This window comes from Carassius auratus, chromosome 2 (assembly GCF_003368295.1).
Source record: "Carassius auratus strain Wakin chromosome 2, ASM336829v1, whole genome shotgun sequence".
NCBI classification, from domain to species: Eukaryota; Metazoa; Chordata; class Actinopteri; order Cypriniformes; family Cyprinidae; genus Carassius; species Carassius auratus.
The window spans coordinates 20,473,918-20,488,785 of record NC_039244.1 but is presented as its reverse complement, the minus strand read 5'-3'; the positions used below and the strand labels follow the sequence as shown (position 1 = coordinate 20,488,785).

The 14,868-nt window shown below is 36.4% G+C and overlaps 2 protein-coding genes across 2 annotated transcripts; both read left to right on the top strand.

Annotated features, from left to right (window-relative positions):
- Positions 1-2,834, top strand: LOC113120079 (caveolae-associated protein 4a-like). Its single transcript, XM_026289944.1, has 2 exons — positions 1-532; positions 1,996-2,834. The coding sequence occupies exons 1-2, from the start codon at positions 152-154 to the stop codon at positions 2,602-2,604; spliced, it is 990 nt and encodes a 329-aa protein (XP_026145729.1). The 5' UTR covers positions 1-151; the 3' UTR covers positions 2,605-2,834.
- Positions 2,835-7,687: 4,853 nt separating this feature from the next.
- Positions 7,688-14,448, top strand: LOC113120073 (transmembrane protein 71-like). Its single transcript, XM_026289931.1, has 10 exons — positions 7,688-7,788; positions 10,138-10,188; positions 10,287-10,335; positions 10,466-10,675; positions 11,107-11,297; positions 11,375-11,557; positions 11,670-11,736; positions 11,880-11,938; positions 12,455-12,504; positions 12,598-14,448. The coding sequence occupies exons 2-10, from the start codon at positions 10,158-10,160 to the stop codon at positions 12,619-12,621; spliced, it is 864 nt and encodes a 287-aa protein (XP_026145716.1). The 5' UTR covers positions 7,688-7,788; positions 10,138-10,157; the 3' UTR covers positions 12,622-14,448.
- The last annotated feature ends 420 nt before the right edge of the window (positions 14,449-14,868 follow it).

Below are 14,868 nucleotides of genomic sequence, written 5' to 3'. Positions count from 1 at the left end.
TGAACAGGGTGGAGTTTGTCAGATTCCACTGGGGTCTCTCTCTTGGAGTGTCACTTTCTCTCTGTACTGTGTGTTTGATTCCGTCTGGCACTTTATTAATCTCTGGCCCAGTAGCTTTACTTTCAGGGAAGTGTGAAAGGGAGAATTGGAGATGGAAAAGAGAGGAAATGTAATGCCGGGGGTCGAGGATGAATCCGGGCAGCCTGTCTCGGCCTTGTCGATTCTCTCTCTGTTAGAACGCGTGTCTACGATCATTGAAGGTGTCCAGGCCAGCCAGCAGCGCATGGAGGAGCATCAGCAGCAGCTCGAAAGCTCGGTGAGCTCTGTCCAATCTGAGCTTCTCAAATTAGCTCAAGACCATGGCGCCACGGCCACAACCGTTGACAAACTACTGCAGAAAGCCCGCCGCGTGAGTGCACACGTTAAAGAAGTATGCTCACGTGTGGAGAAACAGAATGTGCGTGTGAAGAAAGTGGAAACTACACAAGATGAGCTGCTCACCCGCAACAAGTTCAGGGTTGTTATCTATCAGGTAAACACAATCACACGTAACAACCGCTGCATGTGTGTTATGGGTGATTGAGGGTTTGGCTCGATCCTTTTGCCATTTAACAGCAAGTTGGCACTGTAATCTCACACATAGCAATAGGGGGCACACTTGAGAACTTCCTTTTTAGAGATGATTGGATAACTATTTCTGATTCTGATAGTATTGCTGATGAGTGACATAAAGATATTTTTGATTTAACCATTGAAGAGACTTCCAGAAAGAGAGAAACAGAGAGTGACCATGGGCCTTAAAGGCATAGTTCACCTAAAAATGAAAATTCTGTTATCATTTACTGACCTTCATGTTGTTGTTTTTCATCCATGGAACACGAAAGAAGATATTTTGTAGAATGTTGGTAACCAAGCAGTTTCATGTTCCATTGACTTCCATAGTATGAAAAAAAAATGCTTTTAAAGGCAATGGGACCCAAAATTCTGTTTACGGACATTCTTCAAAATTTCTTCATTTGTGATATTTGGAGTAAAATGAAGGTGAGTAAAGATTCATTTTTGAGAGGACTATGATATTGAGTATCTCTGATTAGTAGTTGTCTAATGTGGATTTGTCAATGATCTATTGCATTTTTGTTACATTTTTCACCAATTTACATTTGGTGCCCCAATCCTGACTATATGGTTTGGAAGTGACACAAATGATGATTCAGTTAAATTCTGCTAAGTAGCAATGCACAAATGCTGGCAATTTATTCTGTTTGACTCCTAATATTTCAAGAGAATGTTTTGAATAATAAAATAAAAAATTGGTCTGTTAGAGTGTGTGTGTGTCAGTATAAGCATGTGTGTTTTTATGTGGTTATTCTCAGGTTTCTTTATATAGAGCTGCACACACAGCGGAATAGACTCTTTAAGGCTATTCCTTGAATAGGAAGTTTATAGATACATCTACACAAATATCCATTCTTACAGACTACAAGAATTCCCTCCAGGGAAGGGTCCTCTCATGTAACCAGGCTTTAGACTGTACAATGTTTGTACGTGGTTACATGTACAATGTTGTTTAGGACTAGGCAAAAACAGTTGAAGACAACTAAGTATTTGGATTATCTCAAAAATACTTAAGAAGTATTTTGTAACTGCACCAACATTTTTCACCATAACTCAGCTTAAATGTAGGAGATTATTTATGTGTCGATGTCAAAATCTAAATATTAATTTTAATAGAAATAAATAATGCAGTCTAAATATGTCGATAAGATAATTAATGTTTGGTAATCAGCTCCATGATTCTTGAGGTGGGTTGCAAGAAAGCATTAAAAAATCCAGGTCTCCAGCAAAGCTGTTAACTGCAATTTCCTTATGAATGTTACTATATACAGTTTTATATACAGACAAACAGCACAGAATTCTTCTCCATGACCTTCTAGGAGCAGGTGAACTCAGAGTGTGTTTTCCTGCTAAATAATGGTCTCTCTTTTCTGACTGCAGGGTGAAACTGAAGTTCCCTCTGTTGCTGTCACCAAGACTCCCAAGGGGGCAGGGCTTGCTAACTTGGAGGTGGAGCCAGATGAGTATGAAATCCCTGCTGACCTATCATCTGATGATGAGTACATGGTGGTTGAAGAAGCAGAATCATCACGGGGCGCCCGTCTGAAACAGAGCGGGTTAAAAGGCATCGAGAACATCAAAGCAGCGTTCTCCAAAGAGAACATGAACAAGACCCGTGAGAAGACACGGGAAAACCTCAGCAAGACCAAGGAGAGCCTTAGTAAGACGGGCCAAACACTCGGAACCAAAATCAACACCTTGGGTGAGAAGATCGTGCCCCCTGAGCAGCGAGACAAGATCCGTCAGGGCAGTGAGAGGCTGAAGGAAAACATTGCTAAGACAGCACCTAATAAAGAATCGTTCAGAATCAAACTGAAGAAGGAACGCACAGTCGCTGAGGGCCAAGAGGGAGCGGAGGGGGAGTCTGCTGTGACTCCTCCCAAAGGCAGGAAATCTAGCCCAGATGTGACCTACACAGAGGTGGCCAGCGAGAACAAGAGGGAAGGTCCAGTATCGGAGGCGGGAGCAACCCGTGTCCAAGAAGACTGAACACAGAAAGGAAGGAAATAAACATAGATATAATACAGAGATAGAAAGTAGTTCATGAGTAAGTGGAAGAAAAAGGGGGTCTTTTCATAAAAAATGTGCTCCAGAATGTGAGAGTGTATGAGTATATGTGTTGGGTTGCCAGATTAATCAACAGTGCAAGCAGATGTGTTTGTATCATTTCTGTTACCATAAGCCACATGTGAAATGTATTAAAATGTGAAAACATGCTGTCTAATGTGTCCTTTTACTCTTTGTTGTGTCTTAATCACCATGTAAGGAGCAGATGACTCTGTCCAAACATTGGTAGTTAAGCTGGGGACTGAACCTCAATTACATTTGTGTTCACGCAAACACCAACATCATAGAGACAGAGACTGGCAGAGTGAAAGAAAGACTGTCCCATCAGCCAAAAAAAGATCTTTTGAAATTAATCTCAACAGCTGAGCGGCTCTTCCCAGCACATAGCAACCTAACATGAGGAGCACACTAACACACAGTTTATCTAAAGACAGCCGAACACTATAATGCATGCTCACTTTTCAATTCAGCTTTTCACTCACATAGTTCTCCTGAAATTAAAAACAAACAAAACAAATTTGAATATATCTGTGAAAATAAATGATAGTATATGTAACATAAACTACTGTTCAAAGGCCTGGGGATGACAACATTTAAAATATATATATACATTTTTGAAATCTTTTATTGAGCAAGGATGCATTAAATTAATTTAGAGTGATTGTTACATTTACAATGTTACAAAAAAAAGTTCCTTTGAATTTTCGAAAACCCTACTGCTGTAAATTCAGCTTTGCCATCACACGAAAATATTACAATATGATAAATAATAAAGGATTTAACAGTACAATCAATGGAAGAAAAAAAGATGTTCCCGAGATTGCTGTTTTGAAGTGTACTTCTTTCATTTTAGGTAACAAGGGAAATAGTGTCAACTTTTGAAAACCTCTGAGATTAAATATTGCTTTTAACAGGAAGAAGAAAATATTCATTTGTAATAAGTGATGCCATATCATATTATATTGTTATGTTATGTTATGTTATGTTATTACAGTAACTTTTCTTCTCCGCTCCAGCGTTTCTGCACTGAGATTTTCATAATACCCGAAGCACTATGTTCAGCTTCCAAACTCTCATATTTGGATTAACAAAGGAAGTAAAAGTCAAAATTTACCAAGTGTGCACAAATATAAAAGGAATTTGTTATTATTTCCAGGAGGTCGGAGTAATTATATACATACATATAAAACAAGAGGATAGCAAGGAAAAGTAAGCTGAAGTAAAATAAAAACTTAAAGTTATATACATCTCGATGGAGTAAGCAGAAGACTCACGCACAGATGTGCTCGATGTACTGGATAAATAACTGTTTAAATATGAATATATATTTAATATTATAATGATAATACAGTATGCCATAAAAGACAAATCAAAACAATACATTGTTTATGGAGTAAGCAAAAAAAGTTGCTTCTTTGTAATTATTATTTTTAATAACTATAAAACTACTTTGTGAAAAAAAACTGTATTCTTCAAATGTGATACCTTACTTTTACTTTCAATATTGTTCTACATCAAAAGCAAATATATGTAAAAAAAAAAAAAAAGTGTATATTTTGATATATTCTAACTGAAATCTAGAATATCATAATATAAATGTTTGCTTAAATCGCCCACCTCTTATTCACATAATAAATTGAATGAAGGCATGACAGTGAATCACAAACATAGATTCACAGATGAATGTTCATCTTCAGCAGGAGGATGAGGAGGATGAAGAAGAGGAATTTCTCAAATTATCAGCCCACATTCTGAGGAAACGGTTTGTTGAGTCTGTGTTCGGCCTAAAAACAACTTTTTGTGTTTTTGTTGAATGACAAATCCTAACTGGGGTTCCAAATTATTAATAGTAACCCCATGAACCCTCTACAAATTTACAACTTGTAACTGACACATGCAGGCAATAAAATCAGAACCACTGTTACAGGTTTGTATCTATATATATATATATATATATATATATATATATATATATATATATATATATATATATATATATATATATATTATACGGCAGGGCTCTCAAGTCTCACGCATTGGGCGTGAGACTCACGCATTTCAACCCGTTCACACGCTCACACGCCACACCTTGTATTTCTCACGCAGAGACATTACGAGGACAACGCCCACCAAGTTGCGGCGCTATTTTTTTAAACAGTGAAACAGGTAACGTAGAGGAATCAAGTGAGTTCCCCGAAGGCCCTGACACGCACCTGCTAATCGAATAAAAAAAATATAGCTACCGATCAGCCAATCAGAAAATAGCATTGCTGTATCCGGGTAAGATTTTTACAGGCTCGTGTGCAACACAGATCCAGACGCTCGCTGAAGTAGGTAACGTTACGGTTACAGACTTGTCAAGACAATGACACAGATTTTCACTATATGTTTTTTTTTATCAATATATTAATTTAACATTTTTTAAAAACAGTCTAAGATATGTTTTGGTCTGATGGTTATTATGACCCCGACACGCACGCAATTTTGGCCATTATACGTGGTCGGCCGTAGCTTTTGTGCCTATTATTAGCCCACTATTATTTTTTTATTGCCAAAGTTACACGTTGAAGAGGATGCGGGGCTACTCTGACAGTTTTATATAAGAGACTTCTATAATAGGCCTATCCATAATACTTGTATGGCAGTATCCATAATAGTTTAAAAAAAAAAAATTTTTTTCTTTCCTTTTATTTTTACTGCACCTCATCCTGGTCCCCATTTTCAAAACGTTTTGCCTAGGCTATTTCATTATATTTTATCCAATGTATAATATTGATTATTGCATTCGTCTATTTCAAAGATGTCAGGGAAGAGGCAAAGGAGCAATCTTTCATGCTTTGTTCTAAAAGATCTGGGCCCGTATTCATAAAGAATCTTAATGCAAAAAGTAGTTCCTAGTGACAAAATTCTAAGAAAATTCTTAGAAATGTGGGCGTTTACTTTTAAAATTAAAGAAAAAAATCCTAGTAAAGAAAAAATTAATTCAGAAAGCATCTTATCCCTTAAAAGAGGTCTTAAGGTAAAATTTGTTATGAGCACAGACGAGGACTTTTAAGAGGCTTAAGAGTTTCTTTAGCAGAGGAGAAAATGGCAGAAAGATGAAGAGGCAGAAGAAATGTGTTGCAGACAATGGATGACAATGAGTTAATAAGACGGTATAGATTATATAATAATTTAATATAATATAATTTAATATATAAATTAAAGTAATCACTACATTACGATATTTGGCAACTGGGAACATGCAACAATGCAATAGTGATGATTTGGGTCTGTCACAATCTTCTGTAAGCAGTGATCACACAAACAATTACAGCACTTTCAGAACATCTTATTGTGTCACAGTTCATTTAGTTTCCACTGGAGATTCCCACCTTGCAGGCTCTAAAAACTGCATTTATGAATATAGCAGGCTTATAGGTGAACACAAGCAGGGGGAATGAACCGTTAATAGTTTGTCCTATACGCTCCCATGTCTGCTTCTTGTCCCTTGCTGTGTCTGAATTTTCCTTTAAGAATGGCCTTGTGTTCATCCACTAACTGGGCTAACAGTAAACACTGTTCCTCTGTCCAGATTGGCTTTCTCGCTCTTCTTGGCTTTGATTCCATGTTTGATACATTAAAACCAACACTCAAACCGCCACTTACATAGGACGGCAATCACTGTAATTGGAAAGAGTGGAACAATTTTTATCATTCTAAGCCAATCAAATACCTTATAGGAAATTAAAAGCATGGTAAATAAAAAAATAGAATTCATATACACACATATAATGTGTGTGTGTGTGTGTGTGTGTGTGTGTGTGTGTGAGAGAGAGAGAGAGAGAGAGAACGGTCAAATAGGAAAAATTACGCATGTAAATTTAAAGTGAGGATTAGAATAGACCCTATACTTAAAATCACTCTTTTTTTTCCTTCTTGGACAACCAGCCAATCAGAGTCTTCAAAAGATTGTGTCATACATAGCAACCGGTTCAACCCCGCCTCCTCACTAAGATAAACGTTTTTGTCTTTTCCTTACTCAGAGTTGCTCTCAGATCGGTCCCGAATCGCTTTTAAGCTAAGACTCCTACGTAAAAGTTTTTAAGCTAAATTAAGAGTTTTCTGAGAGGATTCTTAGAATCTTTATGAATGCGGGCCCAGCTCCCTAAAAAGGTGGCTAGGTCAGAGGAGGAGGCTGTGGAGAATACAGTAGGGGAGGGAGTTAGGGTGCCAGTAGAGGATGGGTGCATGGAAGAGACTGTGGAGGACCATAGAGGAAACAGTGGAGAACCCACTGGAAACAGGGAAAAAGAGAGGGTTATGTAGAGCAGCCACCTGTAGGTGTTCCTTTAAGAAGGAGTGGTCAACCCGATCGCCATTCATCACAATGGGAACCACCAGCTCTTTTTACTGGTGCTTAGTCTGCAGACAAGATAACTCCTGTGTCCATCAAGGTGTGAGGGACATAAGCAGGGAGGATTTCTAAAATAGCTGCATTAGTGTTAGTGCTTGCTCATTCAAATACCTATGCTGAGAGGGTTTTCTCCATGGTGGGATTAAACAAGACCAAAACCAGGAACAGTTTAGCACTTGATGGAACTGTGAAAAATGGCTGGCCTGGAACCACAGTGATTCAAATGGGAGCCACCAACCCCTGGCCTCAAAACCAGCTACCAACACCTACTATAAACAGCACTGACCATTTTTTCTCTCTCTCTCTCTCACACACACACACAAATAAATGCTGAATTAAATAAATATTATTTTATTTGTAAGAATATGTGTCATTTATGAGATCAGACACCCGTCCCCATCAAACCCCTGCCGACATCGCGACCGCGGGCAAAATCTCACTCTGAACTCAGTTCAAAACTTGAGAGCCCTGATTATACGTCAATGGCTATCGCGTTTGCATCACAGGTGCAGTACTGTATTCTGAGATGTTTGGTTTTGAACAGCGCCCTCTCTCTCTCTTTCTCTCTCCCTCTCTCTCTCTCTTTCTCTCTCCCTCTCTCTCTCTCTCTCTCTCTCTCTTTCTCTTGCAGTAGGCGTGGTTCTTCACGCATGCCAGTGTTTGTAGGTAAGCGGACAGACTTGATCAGCACTGCATTCTCCGCGGTTTAGGTGAGTTGTTTTTCTCTAGTTTATGTATCTTGGTATTTTCATATGTTCTGCACAGTAGATGCAGAGCACATTCAGCGTTAAAGAATGCGGAGAAGAAGAAACCGGATGTTAGTATCACATTACGCTTCGGCATAATCACCTATATTATCTTTATACACTGTGAGATTTTAGATTTATTAAATTGTGCGATTATCTTATGTTATACAAACTCACAGCTTTATATGTGAGTGAATGTTTTTCGCGCATCACGTAACGTTAGCTGCTCTGTTTCAGGCCGCGCAACAAAGACTTGAGGAGCGTCGCGTCTGATCCGTTTTTATACAGTCTGAACGAATTAAACTAACACACTTAAGAGCATGAAAATAATGAGGACGCCAGATTTCTTATAAATATCTCTCAAGTATTTATTTTGAGTAAAATAAAATAAATTATTCTGATATCTAATTTAAAGTAATCTAGTATTGTTATTATCACGTCAAATTATTTATGAAGATAGACTGTTAGGTAGAAAATTTTATTTATAAATAAAAACTACAAAGTAGACCGAAATACGTTAAGATTGTTTGGAACTGAAATCAAAGAAACAGATCAATTTTAGAAAACATAAAACCACTAAATGAACTAAACAGACATTACAGCATCAATCGTTAATAACAGTATTAACATAAATATAGTGTTTGCACATTTGTACAATATGCTGCAAAATATTCTCTTCAGCCATATATGGGTTAGATCATAATCACAATTTCTTATTAAATTTAATAGATGAATTATTAAATAGTAATTGCCAGTAGAAGTAAATAGTTAATTTATATTTTGAGCTCTGTTTGTGTGTCGCAATGCATGTGTGGTTTTGTGGTTTTTCTGTAATGAGCTTTGATATTGCAGCTACTCATTTCACTGACACTCTGATGCAATATCAGCATCTCATCATGCTTTGTTTCCCTTGTTTCTACAGGAAATGAGTATGAGGGTTTTAGTGACTTTCTGTTCAAACACAAGCAATAAGTTGCAGAAGTGTGTCATGTGATCACTCTGGGAACAGATTTTTAAGACAAACAAATGAGCTGCTTTGTGTGTGTGCGGGAGAGAGAGAGAGCATGTGTTATTGTCCTTCCTCACTCTTTGCCTTTAGTCGCCACTGCTTTTCTGCTGGCAGCTGCAGCGCACGCATGCACACCACTCTGTTTAGCCAATCAGTTTATATCCAGCCAGGAAGTGGTTAACAGGAAGTACAGTAACTGGTCCCCACCTACTTTGCCAGCATCATCCCCATTTCGATCATCATGGCTTCCTTTTCCCCCTCCCCATCCCACTCCCTTTACATCCTGTCAGACACCCCTCCCCATTTTTTTATTAGATGATTCATTTTATTTCATGAAATACATTTATTTTTGAACATTTTATCTATTTTGCACAAATATTAACATGGAAAAAAAGTAAGGATATAGTAATTTAGAAGATATATAATATATAAATAGTATAAATAATAGCCTTTCCTCTCATTTGGCCTCATTTCTTTAGAAATCCATCGTAGAAAAGAATGCCTGTAATTCCATTTCCATATAATCTATATTGAATTTTTTATTTTTAACCATTTATTTTTTCTTTTTCTTTTTTTCTTTTATTTAGAATAATGTATAATTGTACATAATATTCAAGACTTCAACAGATATTATTTAAGGATGTAAAGAAGTACACTTATATAGTTATATATTTATTATACTTATACACTTGTTTTTCATTAATGGTTCTTTAGCTGTATAGCAGAAAAAAAAATATGGATCTGTGAATATCATTAATTTGGCCCTGCTTACAGAGAGCTTTATGATTTTGTGTGACCGACCTTATATTATTGACAGACATTTTCATTCTTTACAATGTTCTTTCATCATTACTTGTTTATATTTATGTCAGTATATAATTATTTATATTCATTTGATTTTTATTTGATCTTTATTTATTCATTTGCACAACCTTAATGTGGTATGTGAATATATAAATAAATAATTGAAATAGTTCATAAAAAATTCAGATGAGTAGTACACATTTGTAGATCATATGCAATCATTATTACAGGTTTATAAATATATATCAGTAGCTATATGATAATTTATATTTACATTTATTTTTTAGTTATATCTTATCTCTGTTGTATGTTTTTTTTTTTTTGCACAACCTTAATTTTTGCACAAAGAATTATTCAGTAAAATCTATGTAAATTCATTTGATGTAAAAATCTTTTGAAAAAGTTCAAAAATTGTTTCACATTTGCAATACACTTTTGATATATTGTGTACTATTAATTTCTTTGGGCTGAATGTTATTAATGTGTTGTTATTATTACAGGTTTAGCAGCAGCGTGAGCCATGTCTTTCTTCTTCAAAGGAGCGGTTACAAGTATGTATGGCCTCATATCGCGTCTCTCTCTCTCATTCTTCTTCTATCTTGTGCACACTTTCTTTGATAAGACTCACCTGACCTGATGTTTGTCATAGGTTCTCCGGTTAAGACCAGGAGGCAGGAGGCTGAATATATTTGTCACAGGTACAGGCATGTAGACAAACATCAGCAATTATAGACTTTTCTTTGTTATTTTCTTTAAGAATATGTTTAGTGCTTATTTATGCATCTGTAAAAAATGTGTGTGTGCATTAATGCTGTTTCTCTCTTTCAGTCTTGACGTTTCGCACTTTTCTGACTCCTCCTTTGAGTGTTTCTCCACCAATCCGTTGACAGGCTCCGTGTGCGCATGCCGCCGAAGCCCCCGCCTACTAGCCAATGGTTATTACGTTATAACAGAGGACAGTTTTACCACAGATGACGAGGGTAATGTCACCCTGACTCCCTCACACACCAGCGTCTCATACAAAGAGAATCTTGTACGGTGAGATTTATCACAGTGTTTGTTGTGTGTGAACATTGAGTATGAATGAATTCAGTCCTATCTCATTCTGCTGTATACTAAACACTACAGATTATACAATAGTGCCTGTTAAACATATTCTATGTTATGACTATATTATATTTACAATATATTGTAGGCATATTAACTGCCTCAGCTTGATAAAAAAAAAGGTAATCATATTTTTATTTTATTTTAATTAAATACATTTTTAGCACTTTTAGAACAAATGTATTTTAATCTTAAGTATTTTACACAACTTTTTGCCTATACAAAATGCTTCTTATAACCAATGGCTTTTTAATGGTGCAAAAAGGAATGTCATGAATCTCAATGCCTGTGTCACCCAGGATTAAAATGCAACTTTAAATCTGATAAATAATGAACCCTTTTTGTATGTGTATGCTTATTAGTATATTCAGACGAAAGCGTCGAGCCAAAAGATCACTGGCCAGTCTTCTTAGTGATGTGAGTCAATCATGCCAATCCTGGCTGGAAGAAAGAGTATTTAGAAGATCTGTCCCCATCACCCCACTCCAGACACCCTCATGGGAAGAGTTGGACAACAGCTATGAGACAAACACACCCATCAGCTTCACCTATGGTTAGAAGGCTTCTAGTTTTATTTTAAATCATTGCTACAGCTGTTCAGTTTTTTTGAAAATGTGTGTTTCTTTATAGATCCCACAGATCCTGTTTCCCCCCCTGATAAAGTGCCTCAGACTCAGCTAGAAGAGGAGGAGCCTCCATGTGAGTCATACTCCGCCTATGAACAATTCAACCAATCAGTGAGTGGCCTCCTGGATGTTCCTCCCCCATCCATGTGTCAGCTCAATAGTTATAGCTCATCCAGCAAGACATCAGGTGAGAAAGAGCAATGAAAGAGCTACAGCTTCAGTCCTTGCCTGCTATGAGCTTTTGATGAATATGGAAAAATAGAAACAGCTGGAAACTATTTTGATTATGTTTGTTTCAGAAACTGTGCTTATGAAAGTCCTTCTCCTCATCCTTACATTGTGCCTCTGCATTGCCATCTCCTCCGGGTAATGAAAATGTGTGTGTGTGTGTGTGTGTGTTTGAGAGATAAAGAGAGAGAGAGAGAGAGAGAGAGAGAGAGAAAGAGAAGCTGTATCTGAAATTGCGGAGCTTCACTTCTAATAGATTAATGACATCATAATCCTCACAGGTGGCTGCTGGGAGGTGTTTCTGCAGCAGTGGCTTTCATGGTTCTGCTTTCATCTATATGTGAGTAAACAAATCAATTAAAATAGCAAGCTTAGTCATTATTATGTTTACATAATCTGAAATATTATCAATGAAAAATATACATTAATAAAAAAATGAAGCTTGGGACTTTTTGGAAATTCTATTCATACACATTTGATTGGTGAGTTCATAGAATGAAACAGGTGTTTATGGGAAATATACTGAAATGTTATTATATATTTTAAAGTTATAAAGATTTATTTAATTTGATAAATAAATTGCTCCAATGAATTGTGCACAATAAGACACGTATTGTATATGAATGTTATATGTGTGTGTGTGTGTGTGTGTGTGCGCGCATGTGTGTTTTCATGTTGATTTCTTGATCAGTATCAAGATTTATTACTGTTGTGTATCAAGTTTGTTAAATAACATAATAGGAATACACTCCCATGAACCAATAACATTTAGGGTGAGCAGTCAACAGTTATATTATAAACCTAACTTCACTACTAATTTATGGGTAAAATATTGTAAAATCATTCTCTCCCTTAGGTATGTCTAAACCTGGAACCGCAGTGCGCTGGAGGAGAGCAAAGACTGAGGTGAGAACCTGGGTACAGATTAAGTTTCTGTATGCAGAGACAAAAATGGGACTAAATAATGAATTTAACATCCATATTGTGTGTCTTTATCAGGACATCACCTCCAGAAACGAGTGAGGAGGAACCACACACACACACACTTACACACATCTGTGTGAAGTCTGTCCAGAGGAGGCCAGAGGAAGTCAGTTTGTGGACACACATCCTGCATCAGCATTAAATATTAGTAATAGATCAGTTCTTGTAGTGGTGTTTCCACTGATCAGCTAAAGAGTTCTGAATATAACGATTACTGAAGAGTTATTGAACCAGACGGCAGATGACTGTCACAGGAAATTTTACATGCTAAGAAAAGCATACATTTTTTTAAACAGATGGACATATCAATGCAGAATGTAAATGTTTAAGAATTTGATCAGTTCTCCTAAATGAAAGACTGGATTGCATTATGAGGGATTCTGGGAGTCAGTGGAGATGCCCTGCATGACAGCGCATAGAAGTGAAATGTGTCAGTCGTGTTTGTAAAGGAATCAGCTTGGCTTGGTTAGACTCTTCAACATGGTGACCAGGGCATTATGGGTTATTGCCCAGCTTGTTTAGTCAGATTATCAGATTATAAAAAAATAAAGATTACTGCAAACCCTAGCTTAATATAATAATATCATGGCTTTGCAGGAAATCTTTAACTTTTGAGAAGTTGTAGCAAAAGAAATGCCAGTTTAGCTTTGCACAGATGCCTCATATTTGTCAAGTGCCTTTGTTATATGAAACAAGAGGATTGTTATTGCCATTTGCAAGGGTTAAAGTCACACATCCATGCTGTGTGATTTAAGAGGGCTGACATTTTAAGCACAGAGTGCTGCTAAAAGAAGCGCAATAATTCAATTTATTATAAAAACCTTGAACTAAAAATAGCATTTAAAGCTCTTGTTTCACAAGGACTTAAGACAATTAAACCTTGTTTGCAGAGAATTAGTGCTGCTAAAGAACATGTACTCGATATACTGTATAATAGGTATATAATTTTGTCACAAGGCAACTGCTCTCAGAAAAAGTTAAGCTTAAATGTAAGTAGAAAAGCAGTGTCTGTACTCTGTACAACCAAAATGAATGAATTTATATCCTCTAAAGAGAATTTCTAGTTTTCTGATATTTTTATTAGGATGATGAAAACTTTTCTACAAAGATTCAAAGTTTGTAGACAGTGGATTTTTCTTCAAGGCAGCTCTGTTTTGAAGAGAACAACGACATTCATGAGGAAACAAAAGCAAAGCAAGGATAACATGAAGTGTTTCAAATAGTGGCATCTCAGTTTTAGAGGTTTATAACTAGAAATCTGAACACAAACATGTTTGAGACCAAGCCAAGGTGAACGAGTGAATTATTAAAATGCATTTATCTTAGCAAATAGCTATCTAATGTGTTTATATGAACCGTATTTTGTACTTTGGTGTTTACTGTAAATGTTTTTGTAGAGCCCATGAGCACTGAAACAAGAATGAATAATGCTCTATAAAATAGTCAGTATTTACTGTAAAATGTTTTGTAGAATATGTATCATTATTTGTGGGCAAGCACAGAAATTTTAAAGGAGAGGAAGCTGAATGGATTTAAGCTGTTTCTTGCAAAACCGTAGTATTAAAGGGCTGATGACGCCACCTATTGGTTAAGTTAATTATAAGTAATTCTAAGTTATGTATTATTCCACTGCATGTGAAAGTTATATGTGAGATGTGGTTCATGTATATACACTGTTAAATATAATCTTAAAAGGAAGTGCATTTATGTAATTTGCACAAACATCATTTGAGGGTAAGAAAGTAATACTTGAGTGATAGACTTTAAAACAAATGTGTATTTTAAGGTTATTAGTTTTACAGTGTATTTTGAAGAAAGAAAATGTATAAATTGTCCATTTTCACCAATAAAGCATTATATATAATAGTTTTTGTTTATTGCTTCAATCAAACACATTCTCCTTTAGCCAGGATGCTCTTTAATATTAGTTGTTTTTAAAATTCTTACTTGATCAGAATCACTGCGGTTGATTGTTGTTGCTAATGTACACGTATTTTTTGGACTATAAGTCGCACCGGACTATAATTCGCATTCATTTAGAACCAAGAACCAAGAGAAAACATTACCGTCTCCAGCCGCGAGAGGGCGCTCTATGCTGCTCATTGATAGACTACAGGGGCACTGAGCAGCATTAGAGCGCCCTCTCGCGGCTGGAGACGGTAATGTTTTCTCTTGGTTCATTTCTTTTGGTTCATGTCAGATTAATTTTGATAAATAAGTCGCACCTGACTATAAGTCGCAGAACCAGCCAAACTATAAAAAAAGTGTGACTTAAAGTCCGGAAAA

What these genes read in the sequence shown, in the direction of transcription:
- LOC113120079 (XM_026289944.1), top strand. Translation starts at nt 152, where the DNA reads ATGGAAAAGAGAGGAAATGTAATGCCGGGGGTCGAGGATGAATCCGGG. An exon ending in TCAGGGTTGTTATCTATCAG is followed by an intron (nt 533 to 1,995) that starts GTAAACACAATC and finishes TTCTGACTGCAG; the next exon opens with GGTGAAACTGAAGTTCCCTC.
- LOC113120073 (XM_026289931.1), top strand. Translation starts at nt 10,158, where the DNA reads ATGTCTTTCTTCTTCAAAGGAGCGGTTACAA. An exon ending in CTTCAAAGGAGCGGTTACAA is followed by an intron (nt 10,189 to 10,286) that starts GTATGTATGGCC and finishes TGTTTGTCATAG; the next exon opens with GTTCTCCGGTTAAGACCAGG. An exon ending in GGAGGAGAGCAAAGACTGAG is followed by an intron (nt 12,505 to 12,597) that starts GTGAGAACCTGG and finishes TGTCTTTATCAG; the next exon opens with GACATCACCTCCAGAAACGA.